Source organism: Wasmannia auropunctata, unplaced genomic scaffold (assembly GCF_000956235.1).
Source record: "Wasmannia auropunctata unplaced genomic scaffold, wasmannia.A_1.0 LD335880.1, whole genome shotgun sequence".
Lineage (NCBI taxonomy): Eukaryota > Metazoa > Arthropoda > Insecta > Hymenoptera > Formicidae > Wasmannia > Wasmannia auropunctata.
In genome coordinates, this window is record NW_012027010.1 from 77382 (window position 1) to 92680 (window position 15299).

A 15299-nucleotide genomic window follows, 5' to 3' on the forward strand; every position below is an offset into this window, starting at 1 on the left:
AATATTTTGTGTACAGAGAGTTTATAAAACTACCGCGTATTTTGGTGAGACTGAGTTGAAAGAAATGTTAATAATATTTATAATATTTATATAAATTGTACATTTAAAATGTGTAAAATTTATAAATTGTACATTTAAAATATATAAACCATTTCACATTTATTTGCATTTATATTTATTATTATTTTATTTTTAAATTAAATTAATTTCTATAATAATTATAGAAGAATGTATGTTTATTGCAATTTACCACATGAAAGGAACAAAATTCAAGACTGGAAAAATTTGCCAGTAAAAAGTCACATAAAATTTAAATTAAATATAGATTTGAAATTTGTAGATACATTGATGTCGCACACGTAGAAGGCAATTATTAAATTTTTTAATATTATAATATATTTTTTTCTCTTGTAACTTGTAAAGAATTGTATGTTTGTACATTTTATTAATACATGAAATCTTAGAAAATTTGCCTTCTTTATCATGCAGAGACTTTATAAATATGTATAATAATTTGCGTTATATCGATATAGGTTTACCTACTTGATTGATAGATATAAGTTATATCTTTCAGATGTCTGAGCAATCATTATACGATGAAAAAAATACTTTGTCATGGGAAGGACAATAATTTAAAAAATAATAATAATAATTCTTTCTCATAAAATTATATATACCTATACATATATTTAATATATGTATAGATTTATAATACATATATTAAATATAATACATATATAAATACATATATTAAATATATGTATAGGTTTACATACACTTTTATGTTTAATATAAAATTTTATATTGTATTAGCATTTTCGCTACAAAACGCTTGAAACCGAGCACGATCGCGTGCAAGTGTTTCTATGAACGCGTGTAGCTTCTTATCAGCTGTTATCAAAATACGTCATCGCGGTGTGTCGCGTGGCCTATTATTTTTCTTCTTTTATTACGCAAGTCGCTTCAGGTCGAGTTGCCTGGCTAACATTGCGGAAAATGAAGATCTGCCCTTTTCCCGTTACCTCCCCGTTATTTTTTTTAAGTCGCGCGATTTCTGTTAGGAGCTATCTACCCCGCTCATATTTTACGTTTCGCGAAATTCGTTTATCACGGAGTAGATTGCGTTTTAATGGGCCCCTCGTTCCGATAGAAACTATCGGCCGACATTTAAAATTAATGGCATACACTCTTAGGATGGTATTACAACCACGGCGAGCGCGCGGCTAAACCGCTTAATGTTGTTGTGGGCCGCGCGTAGGCATCCTATCCCTATATTACCGTTTATCGTGCGAAGTGCTATCAACCATCTACTATTTTATCCCTAAAATACTTGTTCTTTTCTTTTTTATCGAATATATTTTACCGTGAGCTATACATATTGTTTTACTCAATTTACCACGAAGCCACCGTTTTCGATAACAAAACAAATTTCTACCGAAATTTCTGGGAAACAAAAAGCGCAAAAAAAAAAAAAACAATGCGTCGCGTATTACTACCTTTGATTCTTCCGATAGAGGTTCAGAAAACTATAATATTGTAAAATAAAGCGTACCGTCGCACACGCGCGCGCGCGCGCGCGCGCTTCTGTAAAACGCTCGATTGACGTCAGTCACGTTGATATTTTTAGCTTTCTGTTATAGCGCGATTGTTTAGAAAAAAGAAAAAGGAAAAGAAAGCAATGCCGTTTTCTTTTCAGATTGCCGTTGTGCGTGCTGCAATCCCCTCTCGCCGCGATCATTTGCACGTTTTCGTCGCTCCAGGCGGTATTCCGTTTCCTTTCTTTCCTTCTCATTACCACCTACCGTTATCGATATTCCGGCTCCCTGGCACGATAAGAGGGGTTGGCGATGATATTTACGATAAGACAGGCTCTTCGGGGTTACGTGGGCGCTGTCGAGTGGTGGGCGTTGTGCACAGGGTTGGTTTATTTTAAACTCATGTCATCACGCATTATTCGGTACACCATGAGTCAATATCGGCCTCCGCTCTTGTGATCGCTCTTTACGCTCTTGCTTATTTAAGATATCCGTGAGAGACGAGCAGGGAGAGACGGTGTATCGAAGAAAAAAAAAGAAGGAAGAGGGAGGCTAAAATGGCAAGGATGTACGCAGGGGTCGCGTTGGAGCGAGATTTATTTGATATTATCATTAGTTCCACGATTAGGTTTTGCAGAAGTTTTTTGAACTTCTATACTGTATACGATCGTACAATTATTGTACAATTAAGAAATTTATGCGCTTATAATTACGGTTTATTATCTCGGAATGATATATACGCTATATAATCATCGCAGAATGTTATTATTTTTCGATGAACAGTTCATCGCATTTGATAGGATCACGTGACGTAAAGAAGTTCATTACGCAAAGTCAGAAATAATAGGACGCCGTTTGCCGCTCGGGCCGCTTAAATCGGTAATAATATATAAACGTTGCGTATATCGCAATAAGTAGAAATTATTTGCGTATCAGCGGTCCGCAATTTCATCGCCGGTTTTTTACGTCATCGTGCGTATAATTAGCCGCGAGCGTCACGTCAATTACATCAATGTGTACTAACATCAATTACGATTTTATTCGCAAAACCGAGTGAAATTGATAATAATAACGTTGCTTGTCCCACACGACACACTGCGAAAATCTCGTTACAGTGGCGTATGAAATTAGTTGACGAAATTCGGACAGCATGTCGATGGGACAGCCCGTCGTCGTTGAAATCGCTATCGATCCGCTACGAGTCCCCGTGCCTCGTCCCTTCGGCGCGGATCCGGCCGATACGTGCGCTGGAGCGTGCGTCCGGAAGTGTTCTTACCGGAAGTAAACGGCGTTGGACGTTAATCGGCGCGCGTTTCATTAACAAGTTACACGCATGTCGGCCAAGGGTCTCGATGTGGGAGACGCCCGCGTCATTTCGGGGTCCGCGGATTCATTGGACGCGTCCTCGCGCAGTTCCCGGCGGAACTGAAACGTTGATCGCGCGGCATTATGCATACGCGCCAATTTGCCTTCATTTGCATTGGACGAGAGCGCGGTGTGTCTTCTCTGTCTCTTACCTCGTACTTTCCGGTGCATGCATTCTCGTCTGATGTAAAACGCGTTGCCACATAGAAAAAGTCGACTTTAGACTCTCGTGGGAGATGCAAAGCGTTATTAAAAACGACAACGGTGTCCTTGGATAATTTACATATTTCTATTTTATACGATAACGTATCTTTTTTTTTTGTTCCACGCCGGTTGTCGCGAACGTTAGAAGAATCCTTGAGTTCTTGAGTTTTCGAACGTTACTTTGCATTTTTCTTAAGTACACGAGCTGTCCCAGAATACATTTTCCCCGAGTATATACGCCCGCTGCCCTATAGAACGCATTTCCTTTCAGCCGTAGATCTTCTCGTGAATGCAGAATTTATTTTTCCCTAGCGACGCTTTATTGACAAAATGTCGAATTGTGAGGAATTTTTAACAATGATAATTAAAGCAGTTTGAATTGAACTCAGAGAGAATAAATGAATATATATATATATATATATATATATATATATATATAAAGAAATTGTATTTAGTCTCTAGAGTTTTTGAAATTGTTTGTAGAGTCAATTTAAAAAATAGAAACTTCAAGATAACAAAAATTAATTCCGAGGTTTAAGATAAAAATACAGAAAATTAAGAAGTAGACGATTGCAGCCTGCAATACCGCTGCTGTATTGCGAAATGATTAATGAAATTTATCGGTGTAAGTCATGTGCAATTCTTGATATCACGTGGAACTTGAAGAATATCCACGTAAATTAGGAGTGTGTAGTATTGAATGACAATACTTGTTATAGAGAAAGGGAGAGAAAGAGAAAGCAATTACTTGTGTATTTTTATAGTCACAATGAAAGTAACACGCGAAATAACGCGGAAAGACATTAATCTTCTGAATTTCATCCGAAACCTTTTTTTCTATCTTTGCAGGGAGGAAGTGCAGGAGCACACGGTGAGATGGAACGCGAAGTTCGAGTTTTTATGCAAGATGAGCGCCAACGCGTCCACGGGCGTACTCGATCCGTGCATTTTAAGGATATCTGTGAGAAAGGTGAGAGCAAACTTACTTTCCGTTTGAGGCGTGAACATCGCCGGGCTGGGAACGCGACGAAAGGAAGACGGAGAGATTTTTCTCAACTCTTGTCTTCGCGAACGTTTTACTCTCTTCATTCACATTCTCACGCGTGCGAAATAGCGCAGAGCAAAAATCGCCTATGAAATAACGTCTTTGTCTTATTTATTCATTCTTTATTTTCTTTGTAAAATTAATAATACGAAGAAATTTCAATCGATAAAATGAAGAAAGATATACGATGAAGATAAGAATTGTGATCTCATCATAAATGCTTATAATAAAATTTGCTAATTTTATTCTTTAAAAATGTTCCGATAGATTTATTACTTATTGTTAGATAATTTGAATAAATAAATATCTCTTCCGTTGGAAATATTCGGAATATTCAAATACCAGAGCTGTATATTTTTTTATTACAAAATTAATTTTTCATTTTGTTCTTATAAATATATTCTTGAGTGAAAGCGTAATTAGACAAGTAGTTAACTTTAAACTATGCCACGTGTTTTCATAAACCTCTTTTGCGCGGCAGGAGTTGAAAGGGGGCAGGTCCTTCCAGAAGCTGGGCTTCACCGATTTAAACCTGGCCGAATTCGCAGGAGCTGGCCTCTGCCGAACAAGGTGCCTCCTGGAGGGCTACGATGCGCGACATCGTCAGGATAATTCTATGTTGCGCGTAGCCATAAAAATGAATATGCTCTCCGGAGATATTCTATTTAAAGTGTAAGGCACTATCCATCTATCTGAAATAGTTTTATTATTAATTTTTGAATTAATTATGTGAAAATTTATATCTCAGATTCTTGAATTTATCACGTTACATATGTGTAGTTTTTAAAATAAGTAATATATTGGATCAAATTACAATAGAACTCCGTTTATCCGAACAAATTTGTATTTAGTTTCAAATATAGGACTCTAAACTAAACTCTTATTATCCAAATCATTCGAATGGTAAGAGCTCGACTTCCGTTTTCTAAACGCCAGTTCCAATTATCGAAACTAATGAGCCCCTATTATCCATTAGATTATCCGGCCTATCTTGTTCCTCGATATATTTGGGTAAACGAAGTTCTATTGTAATAGATTAAATTTAAACAAACTCAAGTCTAAACTAATCTAACTTTTAAATGGAGCCTCGATGAAAAGAAATTCTTTCCTATAGCACATTTTCCATTTCTGTTTCTTTTTTCCTATTGATCTATTCTACACCGTGCGAAAGTGTGGTATAAAATCGTTACGCTTTAATTATTTCTGCTGTACGACAAACGCTGTGCCTGCGTTTGATCGTAACGACCTGATGGAATTCTTTTGATTAACGGATTAATCGATTATTTCCCCAGCCCTTCCCCGTCGTTGAAGCAGCAGTTGACGGTGCCCGGGGTGCAGGGTGTGCCTGGCGTCACCGGTGACGAGGTGACGGCATCCGAAAGATGCAGTAATCGGGAGGATTATGTGTCTACCGGTTCGCTGGCGGGAAGTATAGCAAGCGCCAGCAGTGGTTTCGGCAGTCTTCCCAAGAAGAGGCCCGCGCTCTTCACTTCCGGTAATTCGTCTATTTTCTATTTTGCGTCTGATATGTAAAGTATTTGTAATTCACAAAACAGATTTTGTATTTTAATTAATTAACAAAAGAAGCGTATGTATACGTGCAAAGCGCCGAGATGTGGTCTTGAAATTATTTTAAGACTATAAAATTATTTTAAAAATTAAAGAATAAATTCTGGAAAGAGGCGAAGAAATTTTTTAAAAAATCGACCAAAGAAAAGTTATTTTAATGAGTCGTGATGCGATTAGAACTTCTCAGCGGAACGGAGACGTACGATCCGATGACGCTCAGCGAAATCGTACCCTCGGCAGTCCCGGTGGAGGCTCTGGTAGAGGCGCACACGGAATCCGGGCACTCGCGCAACAGCAGCAATACCAGCCAGCTTAGCAAGGGGTCCGGCTACGGTTCCTTAAATTCGCACAGCCAGCACAGCAGACAGAGCAGTAGCGGTGACAGCGGTCACATTAGGTAAGACTTATCACGATCCTACGTTTCGACGACCCTACGCATCTATAACTTTGAACAACTTTCGAAATCGTCACGTTGTCTGGTGTAGCATATATGAGACAAAGCGATACTTTAGGAAGGTTTATATCTTGAAAAAAAGAAAAACATTTTTAAGTTGAGTGCAATCAACGAGGAGACGTTCAGAGTTTTTTTATTGACAGAGACGATTTAAATTTTTCATATTGCATCACTTTCTACATCTAATCGCGTTTAATTAAAATAGAAAGATATATTGAATTTTTATTGTCAATTATTCAATAGTTGCCAATAGTACGATATTCTGGAAAGATATTATCGACACCCGTTCACTGCACTTTCCTTCTAATCTTATACCTGCGAATTGCCTGATTTTACTATGTCTGTGATAACAGCAATGAGCATGAGTTGAAAATCGAGAAGATCTAAAAAGATCGCACGAAAGAATATGATCGATTTCATTGCAACGATCACTATAAACGACCGATAACGCGCGAATGATAAATAGATTTCGTCCCTAATTTCACTACAATAAACTAACTATTTCTCTTTTATAATGCAATACATATATGGCTTTATTAACAAGATACTCGAGCTATAGTTATCACACTGTATCTTGCTTTAAATATTATTCGCCTTTGTCTTAACTTGAGAAAGATATTCTATCTTCGACCTTTAACGATATCAACCTTTTATACTAATCGATAAAAAAAACTTGCTTGTTGAGCAAGCTCATGTAAACTTTCGATTAACTAACCGTTTCACTTTTAAATTAATAACATTATTGGAATTATATATGGCGGATATAAGCGATCTGACAGATGAGCCTGACAAGCGAGCGAATCAATAACGCAAGAAAATCTTCTGTTTTTGCTCCAGCCTCAAGCGATCTCTTCATTCTCAATTTCTTGACCATAACTACGAGACTCTGGACTCTCTATCTTTTTTTTACTTTACGTACGTCTTTCTTACTTTCTTTCTTTTACCTTTATGTACATGAGTTTATGATTTTTGCATGCTTGTACATTTGTGTTGTGATCTTTATAGGTCACCCTCCTGGCCGGTATGGGCACCACGAATCCCCAACTCCTCCCAGAACCTGTCCACACAGCCGATCGCCTGTCGACCCGATACCGCCTGTATCGAACCACTGTCATTGCACCCGTCCTCCTTGTCACACATGGCCTCCAGAGCTCGGTTCTGGTCGGCATCGAGCCCTCTCTCCTCGCGTACTGGCCCGACAGATGTGGAAGACCCGATGAAAATCGACATTATCGCGTCCGTCGCGAAGAACGTTTATTCGATCGGAAAGCAGCAGCAGCAGCAGCAGCAGCCGCTTTGCAGAATCGGAAACGGTTTCTTGAACGACAGCGATTCGCGCGATTGTCCCGATGACGCGAACGCGAACGCCCGAGTGGCGCCCGGTATCTTCAGGGTGCCGGACGTGCCGCGGCACTCGCGCAAGAATTACGAGAGGAACAGCTTCGAGGCGCGCAACGAACGTAACGCGATAATGAGCTCGATCGCCATGGAGGGTAACGGCCAGCCGGGTAGCTTCCCGATCGCGAAGCCGAGAATTAGCGCCGCGGGCTGGCGCGGCATGTCGAAGACCTGTGACTGCATCGAGAAGGGCAAGACGAGCCCGGTGTTGCGACTGGTCGATCAGGCCAGAGCCGTGTCCTCCCCCGATCCTCTCCATAGGCCCGACAATCAAAGAGCCCCGCTACGTCCCACGACGACAGCTCAGACCCTCAGGTAGGTTTTCTCATTCATCAGCGAGTTTTTCAGTTTTTTTCCCGCGATTCTTTCACGGGAGACGATCTCGCGAGCGTCTCTTTCTCTCTCTTTCCTCCGGTTTCCTCAAAAAGTCTTTGTCTTGTCTGGTTTCCCCGTTTTCAACTCCCCGAGACGATTCTACGCGCCGCAATATCTCGCTTTATCTTGAGTGATTAATACCCTCTCGGTCGCAAGAACGCTTATTGGGAGGAGATATCTAGAAGGGAGATATTTCCGACCGGAGGAGTGAATATTTACGACAATGCATTTGATTAGCCGACGATGCGCCGCATTTTATCCTTGCATTAAACGGTCTTTATTCGAAGGTGAGGTCATCTCACTTACAAATCGTTAACGACGACTGTATGTCCGGCATGCCGGAGTAATTGGTGATTCCGTCCTGAGCGAATCAGCAGATGTTCGAAGAAGCAATTCCCCCCTCCCCCACCCTCAGCGTTTCTCTTCCTTGTGCAACACATCATGTTTTCTACATTGAGAAAGTTGAGAAAAGCATATTCCAAGTTACATTCACCAATCTTGCTTTTATCAACTATTTAATTTATTTTACGTATGTTTTTTTATATCTTTTATTTCGGTGTAATTTTAGTCCAATTTTTATTCAGAGAGTAGAGCGATGCTTGAGACGAAATAAATAATGATAATTCAATAGAGAAGTTCGTGTTTAAAGCTCATTTTTGCGCGTAATCGATTCGCTTGAATTTAATGCCGTAAGAAATTAACGATACTTGATCGATCGTACATGTAACATAAGAATGTAAGAGATGTCTATCTAATCGTATAGGTATTCATTCAATGAAAAATGATGAATTTTTTGGACAGATTTAAATTTAATATTACGCTATCGCTTAATTATCTCCCACATCTTACTTTTATCATACGACTGCAATAACTCATGATTCATTAACCATGATAACTAAATGCTCGATCATTTATCATTTCTGTGCCTTTGATGTGAGCTAATTAAATATATGCTACGTATTATATGGCAGTTCCAAGTAAGAAAAGTTATCTGATATCTCGGTACAAGGGGAATTGTGCGCCTGACGTTTTAACATAAGAGCATAGTCAACATAATCAAAGAATGTGTGTCTCGTTAAAAATTCATTGTTATTCTCATGAGATATACAATCTGTTCTCACATTTCTTTCTCCACTTTCTTACAAAGCCACGACTTTAATATTATTAATGTGTTTATCATCACGTTTTAAGATTAGATAGAGACTTATCCAAATGATTCCTCAACTGTCGTAATATATACGTATATGTATATATATATATAAAATTAAATCTCTACTGTAACATAAATATCCTTGTAAAATAATAACAGGTGGAAGAGAAAATTAAATTTGTTACGATTTAATAAGTAATGAGAATAATAAAGAATTAAGAATATGTAAAACACGTAAAGTGCAGTGTAATTCATAATCAGAACCAGAAGCAATGTCGCTGTCATTAATCTAAATTTAATTAATCTATAAGCTGACTGTCCGCAAATGAAGAAGTGCAGATCGGGGTATTTAGCGTTGTATGCGGTAGCTATGCTTTCAGTTTGGATGGCTTTGTGAATCCTTGCAGGGGTATTGGCGGAGGCCACCGGAAGTTGCTGGACGGGGCGGGGGGCAAGCTGGCTACCGTCGCCACCAGTCCAGCGGACTCTGAGGAGTCCTCGATAGGGGTGCCGGAAATCGCGCCGCCGAGCTCGCAGCACCGAAACAGCATTACCCCACCGTCAGTCCATGCTTTCGTTCTTACGTATATCCTTCCTTCATGCATACACCTTTGCTTTCCACCAATGCAAAAACACAGCAGTTTCTAGTCTCTATGATATGAAGAATACTTAACTGTGTGCTAGCACATTTAATCCTGAGGCAGGCAATGATTAGCTTGATGCATGCAAAATGTAACTTCTTGCTGTCTCTCCCACGTAGCTTCCAGTTATAGTTTATGCATTTCAATTAGTATTAATATTAACTCTGCTCTTTATGCCGTAATATGAATGTATGATACATCAGAACCAGATTATCAACGAATCGATATTTCAATATTAATTCAATTTTGTGATAAATTAATTAGTTGGTTTAATGATATATTTATTTACTACAATAGAAAATTGCAGACGATTCGAATATTAATTAAGGAGAAATGAGTTTGAATATCAGATTGATTGTTTGTAGCAATTACTTTTTTTTCTATCTTATGTAAGTCTTTGAGTCACACATGTAAGCTACCCGATGCAGAGCATGTTTTTATATCTTTGATGATAAAAATCGGTAAAATATATTCTTCGTAAGGAAAATAAAAAATCATTGTTTTAATCGCGCAGCGGGGTGAAAGTGTGATGAAGTGGGCCTTGAACTGGCTAGTCAGAAATTTCCGAGAACAAGAGGACCTTAATAAGGCTTAAGTGCTCTCCAAGTTTGCTCCTACTCGCTGGGAATAAGCGAGCTACGAACCAAATCTAATTTCACCGCGTCGCGTTTAAAACGAGACGATTTACATTTCACTGTGGCCCGACGCTGATCATCGTCTGACGATGACAGCCTGGGCGCACGTTAGCAATAATGTCTGTCGTTAAAATTTATCTACGCTTGCCGGAAGTCGGTGGCCGTCCAAGCCAATGATTCGGTAGAAACGACGATTCGTTATAATGCTCGGCGGCACCCTGTAAACTTCTCTCTCTCTTGCTTCCTTCCTCGCCGTGCAATTAATCCGCAAGAATTCACATCTGCATGGCTTGCCGGATCTAATGCATGCTTCTCACACGCAAAAAATGCAATTATCTCACAAAAATTCACTAAATAATACTTTCGTGCACCACATTCACTTCTCTACATTAATCTGTTAGAAATAATATCTCTATTTATTATTAATTTACTTGTTATTTATGTTTTATGTTTGTGTGAACCGTTTTATTGTACTAAACGTAATTTATTTCACATATTAACTCCTTATGACAGAATTTTCTTTTATCAATTCTAAATTAAAATTCTGAGTTCTTTTTAATAAAATAATTTTCAACTTAGAGGAAAATTAGATTAAAAAAATAGAAGTACAAATATTGTTTAATAAAATTCAAATTGATTTTTTGCTCTCATGTTTTAATGTTTACCGCTTAATTTTTTAAAAATATTTAAATCTTTAAAATTTAAAAATGACAAATAGTTATTTCATTAATCGAAACGTTTCTTTTAATATTTATTTATAAATTACATTTACTTTTTTAATTTATTTAAATTATGTTATTTAAATTATTAGTAACATATTGTTAATATAATAATCATTATAGGTTCTATTTTTATTCTCAGGCAACTTACTTAATAATCTTTGTTTTTTTTTAATTTTTAATTAACTTTATCTTATCTATTGTAATTAACACATATATGGTACTCTTCTTTCTGCGATTTTTTTCCCCTCTTTTTCATTCGCTCACTCAATTAAGCGTTCTTTCCCTCAACTTCCACGCGTATAATTAATCGTCTCGATCACTACCCGCACGAGAAGTCGTCTCCCCTGTACATTAAATTTACTGTTAGTACCCTCACTCGGAGAACTACGCATTTATTTCTTTTGTACGTTTATCGGACACTCACGTCTCAACATAATGTTTCTCCTACTTTAAGTGAGTGCGTTACACACATACTCGATGATACATTCACCTCAAGAAATCCAATAGATGCGAGCACATCGGCATGGAATACATATTTTCTATATAGGAACAACACCTTTCTTAATTTTAGAAGAATTTTAAACTACACAATTATTTATTGATTACGTATCTGACATATTTATTGCTTGTAGATACAACTGTGACACTACTCTGCGGAGAAATCAAGGCGATATGAAATATTAGATAGAAGCTTTGTGTTCTAGAAATGTATTATATCGCTGCCCTGAGCTTATTTATTACAGCTAAGATTGAACGAATAAATAAACTCAGAACGGACGTAGAAAGAAATGATCGATCAAATCTTGCTTTCAAGCCAGACTTAATCGATCATCTCATTAAGCAAGATAGCGGCATGCAGTAAGTTATAATTATGGCTTACATCTACCGTGACGAGTAATTGCAATAGATTAGTGTGCCGTAATGGAAGATTTAGACCTCTTCCTGGATTAATTATCAATTTTTCATAATCTACGTAGTCAATGAGCCGACGGATAAAATTAATTCTTATAAACCGTCTATTAGATTCGTTCGCGTTGTAATATTTGTATCCGCGCAATCTTTCATAAATCTTCGTAACCTTTCGTAATCTTCCGATTTCGCCGAACAGAGTAGTGTCGCTACTTTATTCCTGCTTTTTTTATGCCCAGTGCTCGATTTAATAACGATAGAACGTGTCGCGATATGCAATGAAAATGAGGGTTTAATTTGTACGTCATTATTCGCAGAAATCCTTCCAGCGGTTCGGGTCTCAGTGAAACTGGATCCCTGGACCGTGCTAAGGCTGCGTTGGAGCGTAGAAAAAAAGCGGAGGACGGTGCCGGTAATCCTATCCTCTGTAGAGTTGAAGTCACCAGGCCGAATCCCGATTCTCTTATCGACGAGCTGCTTAAGGCAACGAATTTGGAGCAGACCGATCTTGAAAGTTCCGAGAGTACGTTTTCCTTTTAATTTCTAATTTATTTCAACATAGTTGAAATATTATTATTCACAACTGTTCCTTACTTTACAGCGCAAGAAATGAAGAGAAATCAAAAACAATTGAGCAAAAGATACAAAATCGTTTTATTTTCTCTAAACTGTAATTGTTTAATTACGTTGAAATATTATTCCCAACTACCTTTATTTTCCAGCGTAAATTTTTGAACGAGTACCTGAGAAAGATTACAAATTTTGTAAATAAATAAGCCGTTTGCATTTTGCAGCAACTGGTCTTCAACTCTTCATCGCGAAAGACGGCACGACCGCGCTTGGTAGTCACGAGGTGAAGAGCCAGATGCCCGCCGGTGTGTTCAAGCAAGTGGTGATGGAGGAGAACAACAGGTAACACGAAGCCATCACCACGAGACGGCAGTATGCAAGACAGGCCAGCGCCACGTTCTCGTTGGCACTGGTGCCAGAGCTCGTCTACGAAGCCTACGAGCCGCGGTAGTCACAAGAGATGACGACAACGACGGACGAGGGAATCGTCGACTCGGGAGGAGCAGCCAAACGCGGCGCGAAACGTCCGCACATCCTCACTAGATCGTACTAGACTGTACCTCTCTCCTCCGTGTAAAAAGAACGTGCCTCGACGATCAGTCGAACTGATATCCGTCGAAGTAGTACGTTCGAGTCGATTACTTCGTGTGAAATCCATTGTACGGATTCGCAGGACCGAGGCTGATACTGATCATCTCATCTCATAAGTGCGCATTGAAACGTGAATAATCGGACAGCCGTGTGCAGCTCGCGAGATTGTCGGTCGCGTCTTCGACACGCGGCTGACCGAGACAATTCTCTCACACGTGGGTTTTTGCATTTTCCAAAATCTCGTGCAGCGAACGAAATCCATGTGCCAGCGTTGCCACTTCACGACGCTGTAGTCGCAGCTGCGTGCACAATTTACGAACGATGTCAGGTTAAAAAAAAAAAAAAATGAGAAAAATGTTCACACGTTTTCGAAATCATTTCAAAAAGACAAATATACATATTTTCTTCCTGGTAAACGAAGCACAATGATTCCCGTCAAGCGTGCTTCGCTTGAAAGGGAAGGGTTAGTCAATAAAGTTTAACCGAGAGGGAGTACAGAGCGTAGCGCGAAGGAGTATAGTTACAGAAAAATAACGACACGGCGAAACACGGTCAAGGTCCGACGAAACTTCGCAATGGGAAGTAACATCGAGCAAAACTTAAGCGCCAACTTTATTTATCTACCTATAGCAATATATGACGACGACGTAAGCTTGCGCGGACGTACACTGTGAAGCGGCTCGCGGAAGTCGGTGTGAAAAGAAATATCAAATTGAGACGTTGTATATCGTGATTATATCTTTTGTATAAAAAGTATTCTTGACAGCATTTCTGACAATATTAGCCGAAACGACGAATATTTCCCGGTGGATGGCTCGAAGTGAATTTCCAGGAGAGGCATCCCGGGAAATTACATTCTGCCGATATCTCGCTTTTAAATTGTAGTTTTCTTCTGCGTATTAACAATTTACTTTTGCTTTATATTGTATGCATATATATTTTTCTACCGATTATTTTTTGTTGCGTTCTTTCCTCGATTACAAAATCTTTATATGTAATTAATGTAAAAATGCGTTTAAATAATATGCTAGAGGTGAGATCAGTTGAAATTAATCGGTCAGTTGAACGGAGAGAGAGAGAGAGAGAGAGAGAGAGAGAGAGAGAGAAATTTATAATTATAAATATATTGCTGAATGCGTTTGTAAAAATATAAGAGCGTAGTTCTATAATTTATATAAATATTGTTTTCAAGTAGCTTTCCCTTGAAAACGGCATAGTTTTGATACTTGTTTTGACACTATTACTGAGCAATTCCGATTCTTGAATTCTGTAATACTTCTAAACTAGCCGATTCACTTCTTTTTTTTTAAATGGAAATAAAGTTGAAGATATTTCTGTATAAAAGTTTCACGACTGAATATACATGTACAGGACGTATTATTATTTTGTATTATATCGAGCTCGACGAAGATGGACCACCGTTTCGTCGAACCTTCTCCAAAGGCCCGGTGAACTTGACGCGACCGGCTGTACCGGTAGTAAATCTGTGTATATAGCTGTAGTAATTGTTACGTAGCTAGATCGCTGGTGTTGTATACACATTCTCTCCGTACTCGAATAATCCTGTAATTGCTAGTATACATTGTGCTGACGTATCAAAAAATGTATGCGCGCGTGTACTTGTGTACGTGTATGTGCGTGTGCGTGTGCGTCTCGTGCGTGTTTCCTTTCTGAAGGTTTTTCCGTGTGTGTCTGCCAGACGAAAAGAAAAAAAGTGCGTGTGTAGTGTTGGGTGTGCCTGTGAATCGTTGCAGAGGGTAATAGCGAGTACTTCCAGCGTCCGTGAGGCCCGTTTCGGAAATTAGTCTGAGCGTTCCGGTCCTCTTGTGGCTCGTCGCAGAAAGATAAGATGAACGCGAGTACGAAGTCGATAAAATCGCAATTGCACAAAAAAAAACGCTTCTTCAGAGCTTGCTCTCCGAAGCAATTCACGCCGGTTTGATTTGATCGTACCGATCTTGAACGCGCGCTCGCGCGAGCGACTTCCCTCCCCCCCCGAGAAGATTTCCAAGATGTTCCCCGTTCGGGTTCCGCTCTCAGGGATCGAGTTCGCTAATTACGCTAAACCGGGAAGACTGTAGATAGCGGTGATAATAATCGCCCGACGTTCCGACGGCAGATTCGTATATTCGATTT

General features: G+C 38.9%; 1 protein-coding gene across 4 annotated transcripts in view; it reads left to right on the forward strand.

The window, feature by feature from the left end:
- LOC105455723 (protein FAM102A) overlaps positions 1-14507 on the forward strand; it is a 66798-nt gene extending 52291 nt beyond the window's left edge. Inside the window, exons 3-10 of one of the 4 annotated variants that reach the window (XM_011699257.1) lie at positions 3954-4074; positions 4631-4821; positions 5442-5644; positions 5896-6115; positions 7010-7087; positions 7178-7885; positions 12320-12525; positions 12797-14507. In XM_011699257.1, coding sequence (XP_011697559.1) covers positions 3954-4074; positions 4631-4821; positions 5442-5644; positions 5896-6115; positions 7010-7087; positions 7178-7885; positions 12320-12525; positions 12797-12918 — 1849 coding nt within the window. In that variant the 3' untranslated portion in view covers positions 12919-14507. Of the gene's footprint in view, positions 1-3953; positions 4075-4630; positions 4822-5441; positions 5645-5895; positions 6116-7009; positions 7088-7177; positions 7886-9463; positions 9656-12319; positions 12526-12796 lie in introns of all 4 variants that reach the window. The other 3 variants (XM_011699258.1, XM_011699259.1, XM_011699260.1) reach the window with 3 other exon arrangements.
- The last annotated feature ends 792 nt before the right edge of the window (positions 14508-15299 follow it).